We start from the raw sequence: 11,227 nt of genomic DNA on the forward strand, positions 1-11,227 counted from the left end.
AGAAATGGGACATACATGAAAATTAGTAGCTAAAATCCGGAAAATAATAACCCCATGCCTTTAGGGTTTAAAAAAACCCCTAACAGCAGAAATTATACCCATTTTCCAATCAGCATGTAATTAAAATAAATAATTGCAGAGTTCTTCAAAATCAAATAAAAATAGGGCTGAATGAATGTTCTAACTCTTATGGAATAACTGGATTCATTTATAATAATTTTCAGAAAAACAGAAGGTCAAAAAAGTTTAAAGTTGAAAGGTACATTAAAAATAATCCAAAGCCACCAATTTATCAATGGAAGAGGATGAATGACTTGCCACGGTCACAGAATAAATACATAAGCCGAGATTATCACCTAAGACTGCTGACACTGAGACCAGGACTTTCCCTGCTAAACTGTATTTTCTTAACATAACCCAAACGCATGCAAAATTCTGTGTCAAAACACTAGTAACAAAAATAGTTTACATACATGACACACGTATAGTTTACATACAACATTTCCACTGTACTACTTGCTTCTAAAAAACACATTTTTATAGCTATTTAGGAAGACATTTTCATCTACAATAAGTTTTCAGACTACTGAGAAATCTATTTTCTACAAAATACTTTTTAAAGTCAGAAAAATGAAGGTATACAGGAAAAAGACACTTTATCTCTACAGAGGTTTATCAAACTTCAGTGTGCATCAGAATCACCTGGAGGGCTCGTCAAAAAGATGCCGGGGCGCCCCCTCAGAGCTCCTCATTCACTAGGTTGAAGGAGGGTGAGAACCTGCATTTCTAACAAGCTCCCAGATAGTGCTGATGCTGCTGGTTCAAGGACCACTTTGAGAAGCAAGTGATCCAAGAACCTAGAGATTCTTCCATCATTCTACCCGTAAAAAGCAAAATATTCTTCTAAAAGTTTATTGGATACATAACTCCATGTAATTTTCTTAATTATGTTACTTGAATAAATGACAAAGACTCAGCTCAATATGCAGTACGTTTTTACTCTAACAGGCAAAAAAGGTTTATTTACTTTTGCATTTTTGAAGTTTAATTCTTTAGTTCTTACCTGAGGGATATTAATTCCTTTCCTTATCTGCTCCTGCTCCCATCGGCTGAGCTCTTCATCTTGCTCTCCAGTTACTAAAGCATCATCATCACTCCCCTCAATACCTGTAGCCAGAAGCAGCAAAGAAGAGTGAATAATACGAGAGAAGCAGGGAGGGAAGAGACGTGATCCTCTTATTTCACAAAAATTAAGAACTATTGGTATTAACTCAATCTTACTAAAATGTCTATCATGATCTCCTCTCTCATTTGACACTCCTGACTTTGCTTGTCTTATACATAGTATCCTTTGAAGGAAAAGGCAATATCAACAAATGATTAAAACCTCAGAAAGATTTCCAAATGCCTGTGAGCTTGACATCAACTCAACAAAGGGAAGAACTAAACCTAACGCCTCCTAAGAATGTTGAGCCGATTATATAAATTTATGCATGCCAAGTGCTTAACACAACACTGGCCACACAGAAGTGCTCAATAAACGTGAGCTATCACAACCTTGCTATAGTTTTCAAAAAATTCCAACAAGACGCTTGTACCCAAGAACAGTTCTCTACATTAAACATAGTTAAATAAATGGAGGTACTTTTTATTTGACTATGGTATCAAATCACAATTAATAGCAATGTAATGGGCTTATTATCCCATTAAATCAAGTTACCTATTTCCTCAGCAATCTTTTGTCTTTGTGACTTTTCTTTCACAGAGAAAACTATCCGGCGCTTCTCATCATCATCTTCATCATCGCTGGCATCATTCTCATCTTCTCTAACAAGGCGGCCCTTACCAGGCTCGCTATCATGAGGAGTGAAATCTCCCAATTCTCGGGCCATTTGACGCTTTTTCCTTGCAGCATGTATAAAAGCTGCATCTGGAATTTCTCCTGGAAACAAATGGTAAGGGTTATAAAATATGGCAGCATTAGGGTTATAAAGTTATTAGCCCCATGATCAAGTAAAGTTCGTGCACTCCACTTTGGTGGCCCAAGGTTTGCTGGTTCGGGTCCCAGGCGTGGACCTACACAGTGCTCATCAAGCCATGCTGTGGTGGCTTCCCACACAGAAGAACTAGAATGAGTTACAACTATGTACTGGGGCTTTGGGGAGGGGAAAAAACCCAGGAAGACTGGTAACAGATGTTAGCTCAGGGCCAATCTTCCTCACTCAAAAATAAAAAGCATAAAATTTCTCTTTTCTTGAAAATATGAAGGGTAAAACAATCTCACCAAGATTCTAATGTTAGTTGCTGGCACACCCTTCCCAAACTGTACCTGCAATCCAATTAATTTACTTTTAATTTAGTTTAAATGGAAACTAAAAGTCAATAAGGAACCTGAAAAAATATATAATGGGGGGATCTAGCAAAACAGTTTTATTTTAACTAAATTCTTTTCATTTTTAAGAAATAAACAAAAGTCATAAAATCAAATTACTTAACTAGAAAACAGATAAAAATAAAAGAGATGCCCATAATCTCACAACCCTAAAAGACACTACTAGATTTACAGTATATTTCTCTTGCAAATAGTTCTCAGTTCACCTGTTAAATATATTGAATATATATTCTGTATCTAATTTTTCTTCATATCAAAACATAAGCTTTTCTCCATATTGTTGTTTTGCATAAATATAATTTTTAATGGCTTAACAACATTCACTGAACAGATAAAGGATAATCTACTACATAATCCAATCAATTGACCTTTTCACCTACAGTAAAAATTAATGTCTTGCTACTTGTCTGTTATTTTAATAGCTATGTAATATCCCATCATGTAAATGTACCTTAATTTACTAAGCCATTCCTCGCCTGCTGGACACCTTGGATTCAAACAGGGATGTCATAAGAAACACCACTTAGCTAATGCCTTCCTTAACAACCATCTTTACAGATGACCCATCTTGAGGGCTTACTTCAGTTCTGATAAGTATTTCAAGTACACACCTGGACGGAGAACATTCAAAGAAGATAAAGCATTTGAAAAAGCTCCGCCAGCCTTTGGCTTTTCTTCCTCCTTCTCGCTTTCCATATCCATCTCATCTTCACCATGTTCACTGATGATAACTCCATCTTCTTGACTGGTGTCCTTAACATGTCCTGTTTTGTCCAAAGACGGTTCATCTACATTTTTTAAAAAAGAAATTAAAATATATTTAAAACAAAATCCATCAATTAAAAAGGCATTTTTTATTCAAATATAGGCTCAATTCATTAAAGCTTGAACTATTTTTTAACTGTTTATAAAAAATTCAAACCACTGATGTATGAAAATGAAATACAACAGTATGCATAATTGGGAGGTAAAAACAGAGGGGATAGAGGATTTGAGACCCTGCTCAATCCTACCTTTAGTTAACTTCATCAAAATTTTACTTACTTACTAATCAGAAACAGTTAATCTGTTTCTTGCTCTAAACTCTCATAGGTAACTGTTCATACCTCTTTGAAACATTATCTCATTTTACACGTCAGTATTTTATTACACTCTAAGCCCATTCGAGGCAGCTTTCTATCAAAAACAGTTTACAGACTAGATAAACCTCCCTGTAATGAACACTTTATGGGATATCTTCTCAGTTCTTAACCCTTTGTCACCCATTATCTGAAGGGTTGAGACCTAAAAGTCACATGTACTCTGTGCAACCCTGATCCCACTGCCACGAGTGAATGTCTAACCACTGCCATGAGTGAATGTCTAAGAGTGAATTTGTGACCAAAGCAGAGTCACCCTGATTCTCTTTCTGGAAATCTGGAACTGGAACAGAGAGATGTGTCAGAGACCAGGTGGCACAAAGAACAATCACATGTAAACCAGGAAGGGAGCTGTAGAGTGGCCATAACCTGCCTGGACAGAGAAGAAAGCTCTCTAATTCTCAGGCCATTCCTGAAGCCAGTTTCAACACTGCTTTCCTGGGGCCAGCCCTGTGGTCAACTGGTTAAGTTCTTGTGCTCCACTTCAGCAGCCCAGGGTTTCGCCCGTTCGGATCCTGGGAGCAGACATGGCATTACTCATCAAGCCATGTTGAGGTGGCATCCCACACAGGACAACCAAATGCACTCACAACTACGATATACAACTATGTACTGGGGGGCTTTGGGGAGAGGAAGAAGAAAAAACAAAGACTGGCAACAGATGTTAGTTCAGGGCCAATCTTTTTTAAGAAAAAAAAAAAAAAGACTGCTTTCCTGCCATGGAGTTCCAGCGGGCACCACTGTATCTTTACAGCGGTTTACTTTACTTGTAACTGAATAGTCTACTACACCCTCCATCCTACGCAAAAATCAAGAAAGTCAAAGTGTCTTTCACCTTGAAGCACTGAACCCAGCAATGAACACAATAAACAGTGAATATAATGAAAGAGTAAAACAAAAGTTTTTCTTTTTAGTAAATTTTTTTTTAAAGATTGGCACCTGAGATGTTAATAGATGTTAATCTACTGCCAATCTTTTTTTTTTTTTCCTTCTTCTCCCCAAGGCCCCCCAGTACATAGTTGTATATTCTAGTTGTAGGTCCTTCTGGTTGTGCTATGTGGGACGCCGCCTCAGCACGGCCTGATGAGTGGTGCCATGTCCATGCCCAGGATCCGAACCAGCAAAACCCTGGGCTACAGAAGCGAAGTGCACAAACTTAACCATTAGGCCATGAGGCCGGCCCCGACAATAAAACCAAAGTTTAAATATGAAAGACATTCTTTTGTTGCTTCCCTAGAATGTGCCCCTCCCAAAAATTGTTTCAAAAGCACTCTATTCTTCTCAAACCATATTCTACTCCCCTAAATAAGGGTCCTAGGGATAATACGACCTCCCCTTTTAACTTTACCGAGAAGATTTAGGTCATTCTCTTTGAGGCTCTTTAATTTTTTTCATTTACCATCCTACCTCATTAGCCACAGACTTCCTTCTGAAGCGCATTCTGAGGCCATGAGATTTTAAAACTCACTTTATCAGATGTCTATGGTTAGATGGAGTCAAAAGCTATCCATTTCCTCCTGCACTAAACCCACACTAAATCAATGGCTTTCTTTTTCTTTTTTTTAAGATTGGCACCTGAGCTAACACCTGCTGCCAATCTCTTTTTTTTTTCCCCCTTCTTCTTCTTATCCCCAAATCCCCCCAGTACATAGGTGTATATTCTAGTTGCAGGTCCTTCTAGTTGTGGCACGTGGGATGCCGCCTCAGCATGGCCTGATGAGTGGTGCCATGTCCACACCCAGGATCCGAACCGGAGAAACCCTGGGCCACCAAAGCAGAGCGCATGAACTTAACCACTCGGCCACGGGCCGGCCCCAATCAATGGCTTTTACAGACAAAACAGAACTGCGAAAGGTCTACTAGTTTAGATATGCTCAGATAATGAATTCTGCAAGATCCAATGTTTCATTAAATTCATAAGGATTTGCTTGTGATTGAGTAAATACAAGTCCAAAACATGGTAACAGCTGAATTTTTGTTAGTGGTCATGTATTATCTTTCCAGACATCTTTATAAAAAGAGATGCTAAACCACCTTTTTCTAGGCTCCTCTTGTGCCCTCAGTTTCTTCAGCTACTACTCCAGGAAACTTGCTCTCACATTCTCTTTACCTTGAACCTGGCGACGTTCTCCCTCTCCTCTCCCCTTCTGTCTACAAAGAGACACAGGCTTCTCTTTACCAAAAGGACTTCTACTTGATCCCAATGGTCTCTCCAGCTATTGTCCTCTACTTCTGTCTCTGCCCAACTTTCCAAAGCAGCAGTGTGGACCTGCTGCCTTCAACCTCCTCACCAACTTGTTGCGCCTCAACCCTGGCAAATGGCCCTTGATTTCTCCCACTCCAAGCTCACCAGCTAAGCCGATGGCTGCAGCCACAGCTAATTCATACAGTATCATGGAGCAATTTAACAAAAGATGCTCCTTCCTCAAACAGGCAGCGCTTGGCTAGTGGACTAGCGTCTTTTGCCAGATGCCCTCCTCCAGAAAAAAACATAGCAACCCTGCCAAACCTTCCTCCGTCCTTACTTTTCCTGACCTTTCTGGTACTATTTCATATAACTGACGTCATCATCTTGAAGCTTCCCTGTCTTTTCTCCTTTGGCCTGTATGATTCTCTTATGTCTTTAACAAATCCTCTTCTTTATGTGCATGCTTTTTATAGGTAGAAGTCTTTGGTCCTCAGGAATTTTTCCTTTACGCTGCTCCCTCATCAATTCCATTTACTTTTGGTTTTAATTATCATCTCAATAAGCACCATGCCTAAATCTACATCTCCAACTATTCACTGGCTATTTCCACTCAAATTCAAGTTTAAAACCGAACTCGTTATTTTAGGAATATCACAAGAATAGGTTTTCCAAGTCGATACTACCCTTGTTTTGAAGTTAATGCATCTCTGTCTAGCTAAGGAGGGTAGGGGTAGGAAGATCTTGGGATTGTAAGTAGATTAATGAAAGAGCTCCACCGCACCATCATTTCAGGGATAATGATGACAATCTAAAATACAGAGCCTCCACCTTTGGGGAGGACATTAATTGAGCTATCTGGTGAGTGGAATACCAGAGTTATGTGAAAGTGGAAGATAGAAGGGGTCATGGAAGATGGCCTCATAAACCTGTACTTGCTTCAATTTCTAAACTCCACAGCAAACGGTCCTTTCTCAGTTCTCACTTTTCCTGACTTTTCTTGTACTTTATCATCATACACAGTCGGTTTTCACAAGATTTGGAAAAAATGAAGCAGTTTTCTAGACTCCAAAATAATCAGTTCTCCTAAAAATATTCTTCCTCCCACCTGCCTTTCCTACGTCTGTCTATAATACATAATTATTCTCCCCGTCACCCTGGCACAAAGGCTCAGATTTGACTATTTCTTTTAAATCCAATAGCTAAAGCATACATCGAGTCTACCAATTCTTCCCTTGGAACGTTTCTCAAATAATCCTTTCTTTCCATTTCTTCTCCCACACCCACAGCAAACATTTTTAACTCATCAGCAATTTCCCACTGAGTCAGGAAAAGCCTCAGTCTTGCTCAACTGAGACCTTTTTAAACCCACTATTAGAGAGTCAAAGCTGGTCCTTGCATTTAAACTGCATTAGGCCTCCAGTCTCTCCCCGTGCCAATCCAAGCTGCATGCTAACAGCAGGTTAAGATTTCAAAAGGCATTTATCATGTCAACATCTTGGCAAGCCACTGAACACAGCAATCCTAAACTCTTTACTAGATACTGAACATCCTTCATAATCTGTCAACAACCTAACTTTCACCCTAAACCTCTATTTCCTCCACAAATCAACTACTTTTGCCTGTCAGGTGTACTTGCTCTTTTCCAAAACAGGCTTAGACAGTTTTTTCTTTGATAATACCCCCACACCTTCCCTCTTCTGTCTTTTGGAATTTAAATTATCAAAGATCTAGCTTCAAATTCTACTTTATCTATGAAGCATTCCTTCTTCCAAATCTGAAAAAAAAAAAAAGTGTAGCTACTCTTTAAACCTCTGCTGGACGTTCTGCCAAACACTGGGCCCAATTATACATTTAAGTGATGTTGTCTCCAAAATTAGACTGTAAATTTGAGATATAATGACATACTTTTTTCACATTAAGCCTGTAGCTGAGAACCTAAGAAATAATAATCCTATCTTTAATTCCATAAAATAACAAGATTTCCCTAAGGCATTTGCATGAGAATAACTCAGACCATAGTGCATTATAATAGATCCACTTTCCTAAAGACAAATATCTACTTAAACTTTTTTAACTTGGGCTGTGAGAGGACATGAGAGATGTGAGACGTCCGTACAGCACAGGCAGGTGCCTCGCCCTGAGGAGTCTTCAGCCATGTAGCTGACAAGGCTGCTGAGTGGCAGTTATTATCAACATTAAACTTAGGGCACTCCTAAAAAAGTTCTCTAAGAATTTAAACTACTGTGGAAATATCATCAAAGAAACTGAAAACCTGTCTCTCTAAAACACAAGTACAGGAATCTGCACAGCAGCCCCTCCAACAGGAATAAACCTGGGTGTCAGGTCTGAATGGGAAACCTCCCTTCTTTGTTCAACAGCAGTCTGAACGCTGGCAGGAAAACTGGAGATGATTTAGTCATTGCAGCAGAAACATTCCAGTGGCAGTGATTCTGTCTTTTTTAAAAACGCACTTATAATGCAATTTGTTAGAATTATGTATGAATTTGTAGAATTATGTATGAATTTGTAGAATTACGTATGGCTACTCATTTTGGACCCTTGATGATGATAGTCAACTAAACGAACTCACAATATATATAGCAAATCCACTCAATCTCTGTGAGAAAGAGCTTTCATTTTGTCATTTCAAAAGAATCCTATTAGTTTGGTACCTACTGTCAGCTGATGAGTTGAGTTCTGTCTTAATCTTCGATTTTTCAAGATCTTCTTTATATTCTTTCTTAAGCAATTTTACTATCTTTTTGCTATAACTTGATTTCTTCACTTTGAAAACTTCTTCATTTTCTTAAAAAAAAAATAAACACAATAATTCAAAAAGGTAAATATACCCCTGTATTCATTGAAGCATTATTCACAATGGCCAAGAGGTGGAAGCAACCCAAGTGCCTGTCAACGGATGAATGAATAAAGATGTGGTAGATATATACACACACACACACACACACACACACACGCACTTATATACACACACACAATGGAATACCACTCAGCCTTAAGAAAAGACAAAAGCGTGCCCTTTGCAACAACATGGATGAACCTTGAGGATATTACGCTAAGCGAAATAAGTCAGAGAAAGACACATACTGTATGATTTCACTCATAATGAAAGATAAGCAAACACACAGATAAGGAGAACAGATTGGTGGCTACCAGAGAGGGGTTTGGGGGAGCGCAAAAGGTGTAAAGGGGCACATATGTATGGTGACCGACAGAAACTAGACTTCATGGTGAACACAACGCAGTCTATATAGAAAAAGAAATATAATAATGCACACCTGAAATTTACACAATGTTATACGCCAATACGACCTTAATAAATTAATTTTTTAAAAAAAGGAGCGAAGTCTGTAGTAACCATTTTCAGACAATATCTTCCCTTCTAACTTTCGCATGATCTTATGTGCTTTCCAAATTCTTCAAAATATATACTCATACAACCCAAATAATTACATAACTTGGAGTTATTTCAAATCTGTCATAGGCTCTCAAAAGCTTCAGTCAACTTTATAAATTAATCTGGAAAATGCAAATTTGAGACTTTTTTTAAAGGCATAATACATGTAACTGCACAAAATTTTCCTATGTCTTCTTGTCTTCCTTAAATCATCTATTTCAGGAGGAAAAAAATCATTGAAAAGGCACTTAATCACCAAATTATTAAGGTATCTGAAACAAAATATCCCAAATCAAAAGGTGCTGGTTAACACAGCTGTCAAGTCAGAGTAACTGTATCTATCACAAACTGACATACTGTTATTTCAAGACTGAGCTGACAGCAAATCACTTTTCAAAAATACATTTCAAGGATGTATCCATCGTCTTTGACTTGAAAATTTTAAAGTCAAACGCAAACACTTTATCAAATAGTCCCTGCAACATCAATAAAAATCAGGCTGTACTCCTCTCAAACTTACACAAACTTAAACAAATTAAAATAAAAATAACAGAACGGCCAGAGAAACTGCCAAGCTTACTGGAAACACAAAGCATCTCAAATCAAGATGCAAGGGAGATTTCCAAAAGCCTCCATTTCTTTTTTCGTAACACGGACTTAATTGGGTTATATAAACACACCCTAAACTGGTCGAGAAATAAAAAGACTTAAGATTCATTTACGATCAGAAATCTAAAATTTATTGTAGCCTGGCCTCCCACACAGGATTGGATAAACTGCCTCGAATCACTACTACACAGTCTCTCTTCGCTGTCCAAAAGCCAACGGGGGAAGGCCAGACATCTGTTTCCCCATTTACTTTGATGGGGAAACTGAGGCTCAGCGATTGCAAGGAACTGGCCCAAAGTCACTCAGAACCAGAGCTTCAATTTCGGGCTTTTGTTGCCAGACCTAGCACTCCTCTTTAAACACCCGGCCTTCCTGCTCAAGGATGTCTCAAACAGAGCTCCCAAGAAGCGTGGCCACAGTGCCCTGCAGAGGGCTCAGGGAACGTGCCAAGAGCAGTCAGGGAACACGACAACTTCTCCCCGAAACACACCCGCCAGCAAAGGGGCAGGACAGGGGACAGTGACTTTCCACTTGAAAAACTCAGAATGACGGATCTGAGCTCCGAGCTCCGGCCCCTCGGAGTAGGAAATGCACAGGAGGACGGTGACGAGGGGGTGGTTGTTAAAAAAGGGCTGGCGGCGGCGCGGGCACGCGTCCCCCGCCGGAGCAGAAGGCGGGAGGAGGGGAGAGACGTGCAGCAGGTCGGGCGGGAAGGGACTCCATCCCGGGGTGGGGGGGCTGGGCGCCCAGGGAAGGCAGGGACCCGCGGTGGGGGCCGGGGTGGGGATGCCGGAGCCTGGGGTCCGCAGCGCGGCGGTTACCTTCCTCCTCGTCCTGGAAGCTGAGCAGGCTGGCCCGGGGCACCTCTTTGTTCTCGCGCGGCCTCTTGCGCGGCTTCAGCCCGTTGCCGGGCTCCGCGCCACCCGGGAAGCAGCCCCCGGCCTCAGCCCCGGGGCCCGGGGTCAGCGCGGAAGGAGGCGGCAGCCCGGGGCCCAGCAGCGACTCCCCCCCGGGGGCCCTGTCGCCGCCGCCGCCGGGGCCCGGCTCTTCGCCGGTGCCGGGCGGCGGCAGCAACGGCGGCGGCTCCTGCTCCTCATCGCGCTCTCGCTCCTCCTCCTCCGAGTCATTCCGCTTGCGCACGTTCACTCGCCGGGCCTTTCGGAACATTCCCGCGGCCCGCACGGCTGTCTCACACTCGCTCCCACACGGCGGCCCCGGCTGCGCCGAGCTCGCGACGGCGCACGCGCGCTTTCCCCCAGTACTCCAGCCGGGTCCCGTCTTCCCTCCTGCTACGGCGCGCAGCGCCCCCCGCCCCCCTCCCGCGAGCACGCATGCGCTCGCGCTCTCACCACTAGGAGAGAACTCCGCCCCTGTCGCGAGAACGGCAGTTTTTTGCACTGTCCTCTATCGGCGTGGAGGACTATTGGCACGGAACTCTGGGGCGCCGGTGCTATCCAACGGGTCACAAAAAGGATCATAGAGAC

The 11,227-nt window shown here is 41.5% G+C and overlaps 1 protein-coding gene across 1 annotated transcript in view; it reads right to left on the minus strand.

The window, feature by feature from the left end:
• The window catches only part of PAXBP1 (PAX3 and PAX7 binding protein 1), a 35,795-nt gene extending 24,767 nt beyond the window's left edge, over positions 1-11,028 (minus strand). Inside the window, exons 1-5 of the mRNA XM_023630046.2 lie at positions 10,565-11,028; positions 8,396-8,524; positions 3,004-3,180; positions 1,721-1,942; positions 1,064-1,167 (exon numbers count right to left, since the gene is read on the minus strand). Of these exons, the coding sequence (XP_023485814.2) occupies positions 1,064-1,167; positions 1,721-1,942; positions 3,004-3,180; positions 8,396-8,524; positions 10,565-10,910 (978 nt within the window). The 5' untranslated portion in view covers positions 10,911-11,028. The remainder of the gene's footprint in view (positions 1-1,063; positions 1,168-1,720; positions 1,943-3,003; positions 3,181-8,395; positions 8,525-10,564) is intronic.
• Positions 11,029-11,227: the final 199 nt, after the last annotated feature.

Source organism: Equus caballus, chromosome 26 (genome assembly GCF_041296265.1).
Source record: "Equus caballus isolate H_3958 breed thoroughbred chromosome 26, TB-T2T, whole genome shotgun sequence".
In the NCBI taxonomy this organism is placed as follows: Eukaryota; Metazoa; Chordata; class Mammalia; order Perissodactyla; family Equidae; genus Equus; species Equus caballus.